General features: G+C 35.6%; 1 protein-coding gene across 1 annotated transcript in view; it reads right to left on the reverse strand.

Moving 5' to 3' along the window:
• Window positions 1–17,153, reverse strand: part of EYS (eyes shut homolog) — a 722,813-nt gene extending 705,660 nt beyond the window's left edge. The window contains exons 1-2 of the mRNA XM_063389422.1: window positions 16,400–17,153; window positions 14,134–14,247 (exon numbers count right to left, since the gene is read on the reverse strand). Coding sequence (XP_063245492.1) covers window positions 14,134–14,247; window positions 16,400–17,153 — 868 coding nt within the window. The remainder of the gene's footprint in view (window positions 1–14,133; window positions 14,248–16,399) is intronic.
• Window positions 17,154–18,373: the final 1,220 nt, after the last annotated feature.

The following is an 18,373-nucleotide window of genomic DNA, read 5'->3' on the forward strand; positions in this document are numbered from 1 at the left end:
TGCTGCCATAAGGTTTCTTCTTGGTGTGCCGAGCGTTCATGTTGAAGCAGAGATGTGCAGTCTCTTGTGCTTGTTAATGTAAACACTGGCCATGTTTTGCTAACTGTCTTTCATTGTTTACATATTTCTAGTTGGGAGGAGAAAGGTGATTGACAGTTGGCTTGGCCAGTGTGGTGGGGAGGTGGGAATTCCATCCTCCAATCCATGGGCATCATAGGAAATGTATAAAAGTGGTTTTGTAAATAAACTCCGGGGTTTCCTGCTTCCTGCCCTGCTCTGCTCTGCACCCAGAACTGTCTCCCGAGTCTCTCTCTTGCTGGTCAGGCCCCGCGGTGATAATTGGCTAACTGGGGATTTGAAGGCTGAAGGCAGGAAGTCCTCCAAACAGTTTATGATTTGAAGAGATTATTATTTTTTTAATACCTATATTTCTTTAGTCTTCCAGGTCACCCAGGTCTTCCTGTAAAACTTTTCTAATTCCCTTTTTGTTGAAGGAACATCCTAACTGGTATATTTAGCAAATTTCATTACTACAGCTTTAACTTCGTTACTCAAGTTGCAATAATTGTTGTTGTCATTGTTGACCATCTGTCATGCATATTTGCACACCTCACTTTCCTAGCAACCTGTCTTCACCAGTAGGTGTAAATTTCCAAATGTAATCACCATTCTATGTGGATGTCTGATACAAATCGATAAATCACAATATTTTAAACAGTTATAGATTAATGTGGTATTTGATTGCAAGAGAGTTTTCACCAGAAGCTTCACCATATTAAGTAGGTGAAGCTTATACATTTTCCTATGAGAAGCTGCAGTAAAATCTGTGGATATAGAATAGCTTAACATGGTAATGTGCACTTTTATAAAAACATAAGCAGTCAGGTACTATGATTTCTACTGTTTTGCATAACATTTTTGCTGTTGTAGGTCCTATCAATAAACTTCACTGCTGCATACAGGTAGGGATCTTATAAAAGAAAAGCTTTATAAAATCAGGGCTTAGGCCTGTTACTTTTTTAAGTACAGCTGAACAGCTAGCTAAGTTCCCATGTGAAAGAATCTTGAAAATGAAAGTCAGTTAACACAACAATTAGTCTTGTGAAAAAAAAAAAAAAAGTTTGCACCTGTAAAAACAATAAATCTATCTCATGAGAATCAGTGAATAAAATATGTAAACAATCCAGGAATAGAGAGATTTGATGGACAGGTAAAATGCCATTTACTAACCAATTTACTGAGTGGCAAGAAAACTACTAGCCAATTGAACATGAGGTCTGTGAAAACTCTATAAAAATGAGTTACGTGAATAAAGAATTGGCTTTTTCTGCCTGAAGAAGCTGAGTCCTGTCTGCTTGTAACTACAACAATTCCTTTTCCATGAAATCTGAGTTTGATTATTTTCTGTTTCTATGTCCTGCATATTATAATAGGATACATCAACGTGGTATCTAACATATTATTCATTTATGCACACAAAATTACAGTGAGGCTACAGTTGTCCAGTGAATAAACAGGAATTCATGTCAAAACACCTGAGCTGTATTCTTGTCTCGTACAGTGTCCTAATGAATGACTTAGGAGGTTCAGACTTGGTTTCCTGGGATTCAGCTGACATTATTTCAGTCATAAAATCTTTGGAGAAGATATATTTTTCTTGCGTAGTCCTTAGTACAACAATGACTGAAGTTGCAGCTAGAATTAATGTAAGAGTGATATCCTCTATTTTTTCAATTTCACAGTAATCTATCTTATTCTGTTTTCTTCCTTCTCAGTATGAATTTCATAAGCTATTACTGTCAATCCACTGTGAAATAGTAACAGTAACTTTTTATTTGTGTTCATAAACTAGGGATTTGATTTCAAACTTTTTTTCTTTTAGAAATTTCCTACTTGCTTAATGCTGAGAATTTGAAACAGTCTTCTGTTCAAAGTGGAAGTAACTTTATTGGCTATGTCACTTTCATTATTTCCTGCAGAATTTGTCTTCTTTCTAGAATGTATATTATTTTTAATATTTGGTTTATCAGAGTTTGTAAGATGTCAGTATGCTCTCAAAGCTTTCATATCACCTTGTGGGTTTTATTTTTTTCCTCTTAGTAAGTGTAATTTATAACTCTGTAAGTTAAATGGCAGCACAGGCAGAACCAAAAAGAAATATTACATCTCCATTTTTTCATCAATATTAACCCAATATATTGCAATGTATGCTTTGTCTTCACCAATACAACAGTGATTGCTAAATATGAATAATGACAGTCAAACCATGAGCAATCTCTGTTGTATTATCTACCTGTCTACTCATCCATCACCCCACTATCCAATCACTTCCATAAAAATGAATGGTGATATATTTTATGGACCTAATGGAGCCTTTGGCATATCTCCCATTTCAGGCCCAGCATTGTGCTGAGGTAGAGCTCTTTTGTTCCTGGTATTTGCTGTGGTTTATGGTTAACAAAAAATGCCATATTTCAGCAACCTTTCATTCATCAGCCTCATTGACTGCTCCAGATTCCCAACCATAAGCAGTAATAAGAACACCCACTTTTGCCTTTTTGCAAAGAGTGTTTCTGGTTTTATTTCAACCCCTTCCATTCCTCCTATTTTTATTATCTCTTCTTTTGTTATCAGGTGTTTGGGTTTGGTTTTTTTTTTCTCTTTGAATAGTAATTATGAAACTTAAAGTATCTTTCTCTAAATTCTCATTTCCATTCAGTTTATAAGCTGATACCACCTTATGACCCTATATTCTGTGAAGTATCACAAACATTCAACACAGTTTTATATAAACAAATCTCTTTTTCCTGTTTTTTTTTTCTTTTTTTTTGCCACTCCTTCACTATGTCCTCTTTTGTAGTCTCATCCTATCTTCTTAAGTTATACAGAAACTTATTATTAAATCTTGGCGTAAAATGCTTTGAATTCTACACAGATCAGAGTTATGTGAAACAGTCTGGATAATGTATTTGTAAAGGTCTATTAAGAAAAGAAAACAAGTGTGCTTCTGGCCATATAGAAATGCTCTTGATGCTTTCTACAGCTTGTCATATTTCATGTTATATATACATATATATATTACTAAAGAAAGATTATTGCACTGATGTGTTTAAAGTTGTAAGAGAAACAGCATTATTTCCCAAAAGAATCTTTTACAGAACTGGTTATTTCATTAGTAAATACTATTGATGATATTCTTTTCCATAAAATACCTAGCAGATGTTGAGACAATAAACTAAAATTAAAAATTGGCAAGATTTATGTCCAAACACTTTCTCATTCCCTATTTACCAATTCATTTACACCTTTTGATTAATCTCTTTTTATATTTTTATGAAATGAAACTCACTGAATTTCTGTATAATAGTTTAGGCAATTAGCTGAAACATACAAGTTATTATTTTGCTTACTGTGATCTTTTTGTTGTCAGTGGAGAGACAGACAATTCTAGGGCAGATCAAGCAAGATTAAAATAAATGTCTCCACTGACTTTATATAATGATTTTTTGCTATAATCTGAAATAAACTGCTTTTGAAAACATACCAAAAATTCCAATAGTGACTCAGATGCTAATTATAATCCGTTGAGAAAGTGATACATATGCAGTGATAAACTTTTAAACACCAGTGCTTTTCGTTGTAAGCTATTGCAGATTAGACAGGTATATAAAAGTGAATTATCAGAAGACTTTGGGAGGGGTTCTGGACAGTTCAAAGCAGAGGCTTCAAAAATAGAGAAATATATCAGACTGCAGTGTGATGCTCATTAATTGGCAAATTGATATAAAATTGTGTAACAATCTCATGAAGCTGTCCATAACTTACAGCATGCCTGGAAGTGTCTTTACAGTGCATACAAGACTACATGAAAAAGAACTGATTCTACAGCTCTTGCATATGCAGGCTGACCACTCTGGTATCCTACAATGTATTACTACATACCTATTGTTCTATTGTTATTAAAGAAAATTTTATTTAGTATTTGGTCTGAAGCTTTTCTGACTCACTGGTCTCATTACCCATTTTTAATCCCTGTCTGTTTAAACCAGATATAACACTTGAGCTAAGTAGACTCAAAATTATATCGCTAACTTTACCTGCTTCAAAAGAAATATAAGCATCTAGGGTTTTTTTCACTTGGAATTGTTTTTTCTTGGTATAGCAAAAATATTAATACACCTGCACTCAGTGCCATTCTTAGTATACCTTTCCTCCTCACTTTCCTAGGCATCACTTCACTCCAGACAGGGAAATACCCTGCAGGGATACACCCTGCAGGAAAATACCTGCTCCAGGACAGTCTTCACCACCAGCTGCAAGGCAGTATCTGCTCTGGTGCCTGCAGCACCTCCTCCCCCTTCCTTTACTGGTCTTGACATTCACTGAGCTGTTTTTCACATTTTTTAATTTTGTTACTCTATAAGTGTGCAGCATTTTGTCCTTTCTCAAGTACATTTCACCCAAGGTGCCCCTACCTCTGCTGAGGGCTTAGCCATGACCTGTAATGAGTGGCTGGAACTGCAGCTTGAACCAGGCACTCTATATGATAAATATGGCTAAGACTCCTGAAAAAAGGGGATGGAGTCTATGGAGTCTAGATTACTTTGTGATATCTTATCCTCTTTTTTTTTTTTTTTTTTTTTTTTTTTTTTTTTTTTTTTTTTTTTTTTAATTTTACATCCTCTTAATCAATAATGGTATCAAGTAACAGTCTCCTCTTTTGCACATATGAAAACTCTTTGTAAAGATGGTGTTTTCTTTACTCCTAGTTAAATGAGATTCTTAGAATCATATAATCATAGAATATGCTCAGTTGGACCCATCAGGATCACTGAGCTCAATTACTGGCCCTTCAAAGGACAGCCCAAGAATCACAACATGTACCTAAGAGCGAGGTACAAACATTTCTTGAACTCTGTCAGGCTGGGTGCTGTGACCATGTGTCTGGGAAGCCTTCTACAGTGCCCAGCCTCTGGGTGAAGGAGCTTTTCCTGATATCCAGCCTAAACCTCCCCTGACTCAGGTTCAGGTTATTCCTCAAGATCTGTCCCTGGGCACAAGAGCGCTGAAATACCTGCCCCTCCTCATGGGGAAATTGTAGACTGCAGTGAGGTCTCCCCTCAGTCTCCTCATGTCCAGGCTAAACAAACCAAGTAACCTCAACTCCTCCTCAGATGGCTTCCCCTCAAGGTTCTTTACCATCCTCATGGCCCTCCTTTGGACAGATTTATGTTTTTGTATTCATCTGTGTTACAAGCTGTAGTTGCATCACCTGTACTACCATTATTCACACTCTTCTTGCTTTAAAAGATTTACAAATGTTGATTTTTTTTGTTTTCTATCATACATGGAATCTGATTCTGATCAGATTAGGAACAGAAATTTTAAAAAAAGAGTTAATGAATTATGCTTACATCTGAAATATCCATCAGTTTTGTGCTCTTTTTACATACTGCAATGTATTTTGGCACTTCACAGTTCCTATTATTTTCCAAAATCTAAATTTAATAAAAAAGCATAATGTAACATTTTTTCAGGAAAGTCTGTTTTCCAGAGGACCATTTGTATAAATGTTAATTGTATTAAGATATTAACCATGTTCTTCTACTTCATGCTTTTGAGGACTCATGGTAATATTTTATATAGTAAGGCCTTTATCAACAAATATCTCTTTTAATTCCAGTGAATAAAACTATTTAAAATCATTTATGGAAAAATATAATTTAAATATGTACTTTAGTCCAAAGCACATTATCAGTGTCAAATGAAATAATTTTTTCAGTACAGCTGAGTTACTTTTTAAGTTGGAAAAGAAAAAGACGCCTGAATTGTCAGAAGGTAAAATAAGACAATATGAGATTTTTAGAGTATTTAAAGTGCAAAACAGTAAATGGGTTAGACCTTATTAGTTATACTAAATCTATTTTATCTTTTTCATTACAAAAAAATAGACCTTTTGCATACTTGAATGCACTTGCTATGGAGTAATTTGCAAATGAAATCTAAAGATGGGAAATTAACTGATCAGATATATTACTCTGCATAATTAATGAAAATATGATACTGTAGTCATCATCAGTTGATACTTGCGCTGAGACTTTTCAGCCACTTGTCTGACTGGAACTGTGGCATTTTTAGGAACAGGACATCTTCCCAGCAATATTGAGGATTGCAGAAGGTACCTCATTATACAAATCTTGTACACAAGTTTTGTTACAGGATGACAAAATGAACACTATAATGATCTGATGAACAGATGGGTACCATTAGCTTGCAATCAGCTTTGATGTCATAGTGAGGCCTCTGAGACATCACCTAATCTTCCCAACCTTTCTCCCTCTCTACCCATCTTCTTTCTTACTTCCTTCCTTCCTTCCTTCCTTCCTTCCTTCCTTCCTTCCTTCCTTCCTTCCTTCCTTCCTTCCTTCCTTCCTTCCTTCCTTCCTTCCTTCCTTCCTTCCTTCCTTCCTTCCTTCCTTCCTTCCTTCCTTCCTTCCTTCCTTCCTTCCTTCCTTCCTTCCTTCCTTCCTTCCTTCCTTCCTTCCTTCCTTCCTTCCTTCCTTCCTTCCTTCCTTCCTTCCTTCCTTCCTTCCTTCCTCCCTTCCTCCCTTCCTCCCTTCCTCCCTTCCTCCCTTCCTCCCTCCCTCCCTCCCTCCCTCCCTCCCTTCCTCCCTTCCTCCCTTCCTTCCGCCCTTCCTTCCTTCCGCCCTTCCTTCCTTCCGCCCTTCCTTCCTCCCTCTCTTCCTTCCTCCCTCTCTTCCTTCCCTCCCTTCCCTCCCTTCCCTCCCTCCTTCCTTCCTTCCTTCCTTCCTTCCTTCCTTCCTTCCTTCCTTCCTTCCTTCCTTCCTTCCTTCCTTCCTTCCTTCCTTCCTTCCTTCCTTCCTTCCTTCCTTCCTTCCTTCCTTCCTTCCTTCCTTCCTTCCTTCCTTCCTTCCTTCCTTCCTTCCTTCCTTCCTTCCTTCCTTCCTTCCTTCCTTCCTTCCTTCCTTCCTTCCTTCCTTCCTTCCTTCCTCCCTCCCTCCCTCCCTCCCTCCCTCCCTTCCCTTACTTGCCTCCCTCCTTTCTTTCCTTCCCCTCCTGCTTTTATTTCCGCTGATATAGCTCAACTACTTACTGAACTTTACCTCACAGATCTACAGTTTACAAAGCAATTTCTATGCTGGTGCCTTTTATCACGTGTCACATTTAACTTTTTAGGCATCTAGCTGAGAAACAGACTGGTGCTAAATGAGATGAATCTCCAGAGCCTTGCAAGTTCAAACTTTGTATTTCTGACAACTTTTTGCATGGGAGACCACAATACGGGTTTACAGGCTTAGCCATTCTGCTAAACATGTTAATAATTATGGTATAGTATCTTTAAAGAGGCTGACTTTTGCTCATTTAGGGCCTAAGAATACCTTGTGTTCTCACAGGATAAAGTTGTGCCACCCCTACTTCAGTAAGACTAAGGCATTTGGTGTCCTCTGAACAGGGGACACACATGAGGACTTCAGAACACTGAGTTGTTCATCTTGTGTCCCAAGTGTCTGCTCACAAATGTCATTAGATGTCATTATTTCATTAGAGGATGAAATACCTCCTTCAGTCATAAACCATCAGAAATATGTAAGAAGAACTGAAACTCCAACTGCAAAGGGTTATTTTTGTCTTTATCACAACAAGTTAAACTTGCAGTGTTCTGTGTTTCAAATAAGCATAATAATTAATCAAGTGGAAAAATGATTGTATGTTTTCAGCTAGCAGAAGGAGTTTGGAGAACAACAGAAAATTGAGGGAGATGAAATTATTTGGGTATTTCACTACCATAGACATTCATACCTCAGAGTTTCAGTCACTTTAATATCTTCTACAGAGTATTTCTAATTCTGTGTTCAGTGTTATCAGCATCTATTAGCTGATTGCATCTGTAAATATAAAACATCTTTTCTCACTGCCTTTTGCAAGATCATGCATACGCATTATTTTGTTTTTCTTGAAGAACTATAAAAAAATAAAATTAATGTAATAGAAATTTAAGAATAACTAGTGAACATCTCTAGGGAAGGACCGACATCCAAAAACTGAGGAGACTTTCTGTCTGTAAGGAGATGGGAAAGATTATCATTCTGATTTGCAGCCTGATAATACAATGCTTTATTCTTATATCTATCATGGGTTAGAATATAAGAACTGTATTACTTAATGTAGTGGAGGTGCTGTAATTTCACAACAAATTCATTCATTTAATGTATCTAGTGTGGATTACTCTAATGATTTAATATAGTTAAGATTTGGCAAGAATTACATTGCTTCTCCATACTAAAGTAGCACAATAACTTATGAAAAAATAGATTTAGTTTAATAGAAATAATCTCAAAAAGTTATTAAGTTATAATTTCATTGCAAAGTATGATATTAATCATCTTGCAGTTAAAAAATTCCTTCCCTGACAAAGAATATTTCAGAAACTTATTCATATGCAGAAAAGTAAAATACAAGAATCATACATACCTTGTGTTTTCCCAGAGTAATTATACTCATCAGTTTTAAAGTGCTATGAGATATTCACTTATTACACTGTTGAGTTGATATACTCAATAAATACGACAATTACTAATAATTCAATTAAATCTAATAATAAAAGGGAAAAAAAGATTGTGAAATATGGAAAGGTTATCAAAACTAATAGGAAGTTTTGAAACGTAGGCTACTGAAGTGTGCAATGAAATCATGCCAGGAGAGTACATTTGAGAAAACTGAAGTCTGCTTAGGTCAGACAACCTAATTCACGTCATTGGTGTAGTTTTGACAAGATCTCTTCATGTATATCTTTGTCTCTAGCTAAGATGAATTGATCTGCATCATCTGGAAGAGTAAATACTAATACTAGAATTATCTAGCACTGAAAAGACAAGTGCCTAAACTCCTTAGCATCAACTGATGTATGAAAAGACTTGTCTCACATTCTCATCAACTAACTTAAGGACATTCAAGAAATGACTGGATGTGACACTTAGTGCCATGTCTAGTTGACAAGGAAGTGTTTGTTCAAAGGTTGGACTTGATGATCTTGTATATCTTTTCCAATCTTAATAGTTCTATGATTCTATGAAATATATATGAAACATAAAGGAAATGATGTAAAAAAAATATTACCATAACTTCATTAAAACCCCTGATAAAAATATATAGATTCTTTCTTAACACTAAAAGAATTGCGGCCATTTCAATATTATAATAATTATAATAATTATAATAATTATAAGTGATAAATATTTCCAGAGTATCTTTACAGTTAAGAATCATAATCCCAGAAATCTACAGCTTTCTCTGAGGAAACTGTCATACTTGACATATGATTTTATTAAAACACACTTGGTTCTCATTCTCACATGCTTGCAGCTATCTTCACTGTCCCGTAGAGAAACATTAAAAACCAGAATCTGTAGCAGGTACAGCTCTTCAGAATGACCTTTGTACCAATCTGAGTGCAAGATCTCAGAACTTTTTTAGCTTTTATTAGACCCTATGCTCAGGACCAGTGATGACTTTCTCCCCTGCTTCAACTTCACCTTTGTGAATGACCCATCTTGGGAGGGGTCAGCCCATCCCCACCTCAGTTATTGTCTGACAAATCACAGACCTTTCTGGCAGGTGACTGGAGACCACTGCCAGGCTCCCATTGGTAGCCTGGGTAAAAGAAATAGACAATGACTTGAAAACATGTACAAGTAGACTAAGATAATCCCTTGATGGATAGGTGAGATACTTACAGTGTAAATGTAACACTCCTCTCAATGAATACCACAAAATGCTGATCACTTGCTGCAATTGTGCACTCTTTTTGAGGGAGATGGATATGTTTGATCAAGAGGTACAGTGGAAAGCTGAGCATCATACCAAAGTAAAAACTAGATAGTAGAAAAGTTTTTGCATAACATTTTTAGGGGTACTGCTAAGAACCCTTTGGGTATTAATTTGGGCAATGAGTGCCAGTAATAGACAAATTGAGATGTTAGGCTGTTAAAACAGTAATTGTGCAAACAATCAATTCTTCTCTTCTTTTATATACATATAAAAGTATCATTGCATTTATGACCCTTTTTTCAAAAGAGTCTGGGTGTAGTTCACCAATTGAGGAAACAGAACATTTTAAACTAAAGAGCCTAGATGATGGAAGCTCTATCATAGTGGCTCCAAGCAAAACCATTCTCATAGTATTTCCTGTCCCTCAAGTGAGGATGGAACATTGTAGTCTGCAAAGAGGTCAATTGGACCATTGGGGAAGGCAGGAAATTCAAGTCTCCATTACAGGAATGTGTGAAAAAAACTTAATCTCAAGTGCTCTACAAAGTGGTGTGTTTTCAATCAGTCCCGTCTTCCCACCTAAGGACCAAAACACCACACAGATTCAACAAAACATATTCAAATGGAAAACTGCTTCTCTTAATCCACTAAATGTTATCTAGGGTAAGCATACTGAACAGCACCATTACAGAGATAGCTAAGATATTATTTCCTGTAGGTTATGAATTAGTCACATTAATTTTCTATGCATCATCAAAACAGGACAACATCCATCAAAATTTCTGAGACATCCTCTTTGTTAAGAGATGTATAAAAGACACTTCCTCTGGTGGACTCTGGGGACTGGAGAACCTCCTTCCCAGCTGCTGGAGCCCAGCCCAGTGAACCCAAAGACCTGGAATTTCCATTCATCCAATGCATGCAGCTGCTGCTTTCCTGTTTGCAGGCTCAGCCTGTAGCCAAGATGAACATGTATGCCAGATATACATAAACGTAGATAAATAGTATCCTTACATAAATTAGTATCCTTACTAATGCAATGAATAGAGTATCCACAGATAAGGCATTGCCTTTACCAGCATCCACCCAGAATTCACATAAAACAAATGCAGTCAAATCCTAGTCCTCTTCTTGACTGATGAGTTTTGAAGATTGCTAATAGAGATACACAGCCCCTTGCCCTTTACTTCAGAAGGATTGACACATTTGTGGACCCTTTCAGTACCCAGCCCTTATCCTCTGTCTCACAAAGAACAACACTTTTGTGAACCCTTCCAATAGCAGTGTGGGCCTCAGCCCATCTAGTACTGATGCGCAGATCCTGTGCCGCCTACTCGACACAGTCCAGCTTGAAGGGTGCTGATGAACTGCACACACACAAGTGCACATCTGCACACACACTCAGAGGCCAGCTTAGGGGAAAATTAAAACTTTTTATCTTCCGAGTGGCTCCTGTCAGGGCACACAGGCCCTTACACTCTTGCTCCCCTCTTCATTTGCTGATGCTGGGATTCTCACCTGCTCCAATTGGCACTAGGTATGTGAGCCACCATTGCTCAGGGTCTGATGCCCTTTGCTGGCACAAAATTGACTCTCATCAGACACACTCTCCTACACTCCGTGGTCTTCCTTCAGCTTGCTGATGCTGAGACCCTCATTTACTCCACATGCTGGCACCAAAGTTGTTAGGACCACTATCAGCAGTGGTCTAACTCAAATTGCAGACACCAAATACTCAGGCACTTTTTTCTCTCCATTTCTGGCATTGGGATCTTAAAACGCATAGATGGGGAGAGAGTGAGATTATGTGGAAAGAGAGTTAAGAAAAGATTTAATAAGAAGAATGGATAGACTGTAAGATCACCGTAAGTGATTCAGTGCAGGTCTCAGTCAGACAAGAGTACTGAGCAGCAACTGCTTACACACTACCAGCCTATTTTTCCCTCCTTCCTCTCTGTACCCACCCTGTCTTTGTTTTGCCTGTATTCCCTTCCTCTAAATGCTTCTTAATAAGTCTAAGGGTGCAAATTCTGGTATGAAGCTGAGTATTCAATCATAAGAATACTGAGAAAACTAATGTTAGCTGATTGTTGTTATGTCAAAAATCTTCCTTCAGAAAAGAGTAAAGAGAGTTTTGAGACCTCAGTGAATGAACTAAACCCTAAATAAGACAGAAAAATACAGAATTGAAATGAGAATTTACATTACTTCTCTAATAGATATGTTTTATCCTTGTGAACATAATAACTTGGACCCAAGAACCTTTACTTATTTTGAATAAATGTTTTCAGAGCATTTTTATTTTATTATAATTTTACTTTTATCCCATCAATATAGAATAAGAAGTATATTTAATTTTAATTCAGTTTATGTGAACTAATTACTGTCAGTGTCTTGCCTCATTTTAGAAAAAAAGTAGGACAAAGTTTACAAAATCTTTAACAAAATGTACATAATCTAGGCTTTATGTTTTGTTTTCTGCATGCAAGTTCAATATCAAGAGAGAAGAATATTTTGAATTTTCTGCCAATTTAACACAATTAAAATAGCATTCATGCTTACACAACTCGCCTTGGCTGAGAACACAATACAGCTGCAATGGAACAATAATAAGAAAATGTCTGTTTTCCTACAAAAAATGTCTGGTTTCACATAGAAGTATTGTTTCAGGTAGGTATTCTAAAATTTACCTTTGTGCTAGCATTACACAGGACCACAGAAGACATGTAGACTTAAACCACCACATTTGGTTAGAAAATAATTGTAAAATTACACCGTATGTTAGTTAATCAGTCCTGTTATACCACAGAACCAGAAAAAAATCATTAAAATCCTTCTTCTTCTAAGATACTTGTGCTTAGAAACAAGAAAGGATTCCCCATTTCCTTTTAGCTAAGTGGAGAATAAAAAGACAGCTAGTCACACTCACAGTCTCCTTTTCTCCGTCTCAATCCTTACCAACTACTTCGAGAGCAGGTTGCAGTGTGTCTTGCCCTCCAGCAGTTCAGAGTATTAAAGTATTTTCATGTCATTATGGGTTTGGATTTACTGCATCTGGAAAGGTGTTCCTCCTATCTCATTTTTCCTCTCCCTCACTAAGTCAGAATTGCAAGGATAAAAAAAATTGTGGGGAAAATTTCAAAAGTGATGTGTCTATACAATTTATGTGAAGGGACAAAGGTAAATGTTCTAAAAGATATGGACCATGACTGGGTGGAAAATCAGCTCCAGAAAACTTTACTGATGGACTTTTTAATTTGAAAAAAAGAGGTTAGTTTTTTTTTTAGTTTTCTCAGAATTATGCTGACCATTATGCTTCAATAGTGAAGGAAAGGGAAGAAAAGGAGAATATCAAACAGATTGACTAGGAATTTAGAATTCAGCATGCCTGTCCCATTTTTTAGAAATATATTTCTATACAGACTTAATTAAAAAATCAACAACGATCTTCAGTCTTTCACTATGAAAATAAAGATTGGCTCTTTGATCCCTTTAACTCCATTATGCTTTTTTTTCCCTTTTAACTCTCCATTTAAATGTAATGATTTCTTTGTATTCTATAAATGACAAAGATAAGTGATGTTTCCAAGAAAGGGACATTTTGAAAATTTTATTGTCTTTGGATTTTCAAGAGCTAGCTTTATACTTAGTTCCTTCTTAAAGAATATTCTTCTGAGTATTACCACTTTTCTCACATCCATACTGTGAACTTCTGCTGTGAAGCACAAGATTAAATAGTTTTTGACTGCTATCCTATAACCCCAAAAAAGTGTTTACAATAGGATGCTTTTAGGTATATTTTTTCATTCAAGCTTTTCTCATGAAAACATCTTATTTTTCCCACATATCATAAATGAACCAATTAACTTCCTTTTTTTTTAAATCAAGCTGCACCCCAAAATCATGACATTATTGACTCATTAGATTATTTCCATCTTATATTTCTAGTGCATCTATAAGAGGATATTGAAATTATAAATGCAAATGTCATGACCATTCAAAATCATCCTTCCAGGAAGAGTTCTGATTCTTGCTAACTGTATTTGAGAACAAGTGAGTCAGTGATTGAGAATTTTCCATGTTATATTGCCAGTAGAAGAAAGGTACTTGTGGATGGCATCTGATTATGAAAAGCTTCTACCATTTAAATGTTTTTACTTCAGTACATGAGTAATTTGGAAGTCTGATTTCTATATTTTGCAAAACCTATTTTTAAAAATCTAAGGATATGGCAATCTGTGCAATAATCATAAAACATGACTATTTTAATAAAGCAAAAGTCCATGCCATTATTGTAACAGATACAATTATTGTCGTAAAACAGGGAAAAAAGGTATTTCCTACCTGCAAAGCCCTTGTCACACTCACAAAGAAAAGTATTTGGAGTAATATTGATGCAGTTACCATTGAAACATGTAGACGGCTGACATTGTCCAACTATTTCTGTACAGTTTTTACCTGTGTCAAAGGAATAACAGGAACATTGGACTTTAGTAAGTATTTAAGGAGTTTGGTGAACTTTCTATAAATGTCAAATTTAGAGCTACATTATAGACAGGCAAATGGATAGAAAGATGTTTGTGCTAACTTTGTTCATTAGTGTGCACCAAACTTACTGAACTTCTAAGGCAAGTCACAAAGATATTTATCTGCTTTTGTGCTCAGCTACTGTGCTTAACCTTATCTGACATATAGTTACAAATTCACATACAGCTTAAAATGCAGAAATGCTACTAGAACTGGAGTATTTATTTCTTTTAAACATGAATCTAGCTTACAGTTTCTTTCAGAATTGAAAACAAAAGAAGTTCTTATGTTGAGTGGGAATGTGAGAAATTTTTTTAATATGCAGCTTTCTGGAAATTAAAATTTCAGTTATAAGTTGTTTATGCTATTACAACATACAGGTCTGAATACCATATAATTATGCTTTCCTCTTGAATTATTACCATGACATTATTCCCACTTCAAAAAGTCTCCAGATTTCTAATAGACTTTATGTTATGGGAAACATTTTTCCTCCCTTACTCTTGTGTAGCCTGCCCATAGTATATGGTGGTTTAGTCTCCTTATTCTTCTTGTTTACATCCAGCTTATTTATGACACAGATATTGTCAGTACAAAATGATGGCATTACCTACAACCTTCCTATATATGCTAACAAAATGTTTTAAGCATTGCTTGTTGATAGTATTAGGCATGATAATTGCTTTTATCAGAATTGCTTGCAATTTTTTTCATTAATTTGAGTTCAATTAGTACCAGATACTTTTGGTATTATTATTTTCAAAGCATTTTACACAGCTTCTGGTAGATGATAAAGGAAATATCAAACATACTGCATATCATTAATGTTTTCCACTTCTTTCACTGTTCATAATTATAAAAAAAAATTCTCACAACATTGACTTATTCATACCTGCATAATCTTCAGTTGGCAAATGCATTAGTAACCAAATTATTATGCGCTTTGAAAAGCAATTAAAAATAAATTACAGCAATCTTTATGCAACATAAGCTTCATTTCTATGAAGTGTGTTCTGTGAACCTCACTCATTCTTGAACCATCAGCTTTGCTTCATAGTATAGCATCACTATTGTGAGAGCATAGAAGTTCAGTACAACAGAGGGACATTTCAAGAATTCTGCTCCACAAGTACAAAAAGAGCTACAACAATTCTTTTTGTGATGAGAATAAATATTTCTGGTACTTTTTAAAACATACCAAAGCTCTATTGGTCTGAGTGCAGGAACAACATCCCCATAATTTCCTTAATCCATTTTTTTTCCTCCATGAAATAAAGGTGATGGTTAGACAAGAACTTACTCAGTTATGTGGTAATCTCTGGTATGGTAATCCAACTCCAAATTCAGTTTCTCCAATGAGTTTTAGATAAGTATTGCAATATTTCTAGGAAGATTACTTGCTTTTTCTTTTTTCATTTGTGATTTATTTAATTTGATAATAAGAGTATGTTTAACAAGTTGCCTTTGAAAACAACTTTAGGGGACAGAACAATCTGGAAGAAAATATTAAGTATTTTCTTTTGCTGTTCTTCTAATTTAAGGTTTGACCTTTCAGTTAAACCAAATTTTTATTTAAAAAATCACTAATGTAATTTGAAAAGTTTTTAAACTGAAAATAGGGGAGTTTTGGCAGGTTGAATGAAATGCCCATTTCAACACAATCATGTACTCTTTTTCACCAGTTTGGCTAACCAGCTATTTTTGGGAGAGCTTATTCCAAATGATTTATGTTATTTGGTCTAAGAACTTAAACTGGAAAACAAAGAAAGAAAATCAGTTACTTCTGTAAGTCAACAAGTACTTATTTATGTCTTGTGCTTAAGTAGGAAAGAAGCATGATGAGAACTTATTCTGTTTTTCTCTACAATGTATTTATGAATGTCACCAAGTACAAAATGTCTTCAAATGTCTGCACAGTCACCCATAAGTGACTCCATGTAGAAGAGACTCTGCAGGTGTGGTAGCAGCAGTGGGCAATCAAATGATACAAAAGCCTTTCTAGTGTTGTTCTTACTGTGTTATCATCTCTTAAGGAAAGTGTATGATCTATGTAATGTTTATCCCTAGAGGAGAAAACAAATACCTGAAAATTTTGGAGGACACATGCATTTGTAAGAATCTCTGGAAAGTTCTGATTTCTCAACACAGGAGGCATTGTTCTGGCAAGGTTTAGTGGAGCATATATCAAACTTCTGGCAGAATGTTCCTGAATACTGTGAAAAACAATGGCAATGATATGCTTTTTCCCAAACACGGCTTAGACATTTTCCATGCCCGGAGCATAGTGGTGCATCCAGAGACTGTTGGCAAAACTGCTGCTTCACTGTGACGTTCAGACGAAGGCCCATGCTGCACAACAGTGGGCCTCTCTTGTGGAGTTCTGCAAAGTAATGAGTTCCAACACCAAGCCACTTGGGGTCCACTTGGTGCAGTCCTCTTATCTGGCAAAAAAAAAGCAACTGCTCTTGAAGAAAACCAGCCTTAGGGCAGTTAATAAATTCTTCCTTGGAGACATTTACCAAATTCATTCCATAGGACTGAAAGGATGGCTCAGAGGAGATGAAGAGACTATCACCTAACTGAAGCTGTAAAGGGCATATCTGAGGGATACTGAGGTTATGTTCTTCAGAGATTTCTCCAGCAATACTTTTATTCATATTCCAGCATTCAGAGTAAAAGTCTGAACAGACATTTTCCCTCGGTGTCCATTTTATTACTGTTGGTTTTGGCTCTGTTCTCCATTCAGTAGTCATTTGTCTCTCACATGTTACCTGCCCATTGGCAATGGAAAGTTGAAGAAAGCACACTACCATGCAAAATGCTGATTTCATAGTCATTGTTTCACCTGATCAATGGGAGTTTTCTTTCACATCTGCTTCACTACTGAGAATAACTTCAGAACACTTATTCCTTAAGGTTCACAAGTGCTTTCCATGGTAGCCTAGGAAGTCAAACAGAGGAAAATATTTCTGTTTTCACACCAAATACAGTTGACTATTAAAACCTCATTACAAAACAGAAAATGTACAACACACTGTAATGGGAAACTGGAATAAGTCAAATGAACTTATCAGGACTACAACACTGTAACAAAAGTCTGTTTTTTCCTATTTTTATTCCTGCTAAAAGAAATTATATTTATTTAGTCCATTTCATTGTACTTGTGTGTGCAAGAGAAAGAGCTTGAGGGTTCATGTTCCCTCCCTCTGTTGACAAAACTAATGGTAATAAATTAAGATAGGACATGTGAGGTAAAATAAGGAACTAAACAAGGACATCTAAGTTGTAGTCATAAGCTTTAACCATAAATATTTTTCTGATAATCATTTAACAGTTTAACATAAAAGTAGACATTCCAAAGATGTAGGCCTCGGATTTTTTGCTTTATGAAGAAAACATGCTAGCACTACTCAACTCTCTTCTGTTCCTATACATTTAGCAAACCTCTTCATTAAATCCTTACTTTTCAAAGGATATATTTGAAAACCAGATGTCCTTAATCATATGCTTGAGACTTTTATGTATTACAGTCAAACACAACAGATTACAGAGTCCTTCAGGACTGTTTAATTTATATACTACCCTTTTCTGTCCCTTGAATATATCTAGCAATCTTTATTGCATGGAGATGATTGATTACAGAAAGAAAACCAAAATAAGATTATAAAGCTTTTACTTGGAGTCATAATAAAAATGATGAAAACATAATATTATTTTAAATAACTTAGACATTTTCAATAGCTTTGCATTAGTAAGAGTTTGATTTGTCTTAAATACAAATCTTTTTTTTTCTCTTTTAGTCTTCTTTCCACTTAGTATCCTTATCTGACACTCTCAGATATTTATATTTCCCTTTAGGATAGTGGCCCCTAAACTGATATTTACAAATGAGAAAGTTATTCTAAAGAAAATTCATCTTACAAGGAAAGCCTTTCAATGTAAATAAACAATAGAAGTTAATAGTTTGAATAATGTTCATATTGTTTTCATTTATGCAAAGCTTGTGTAAAAATCATGTGGATGCATATTTCTCTACAGCTACACACACGTTGTTTTA

Source organism: Prinia subflava, chromosome 2, assembly GCF_021018805.1.
Source record: "Prinia subflava isolate CZ2003 ecotype Zambia chromosome 2, Cam_Psub_1.2, whole genome shotgun sequence".
NCBI lineage: Eukaryota > Metazoa > Chordata > Aves > Passeriformes > Cisticolidae > Prinia > Prinia subflava.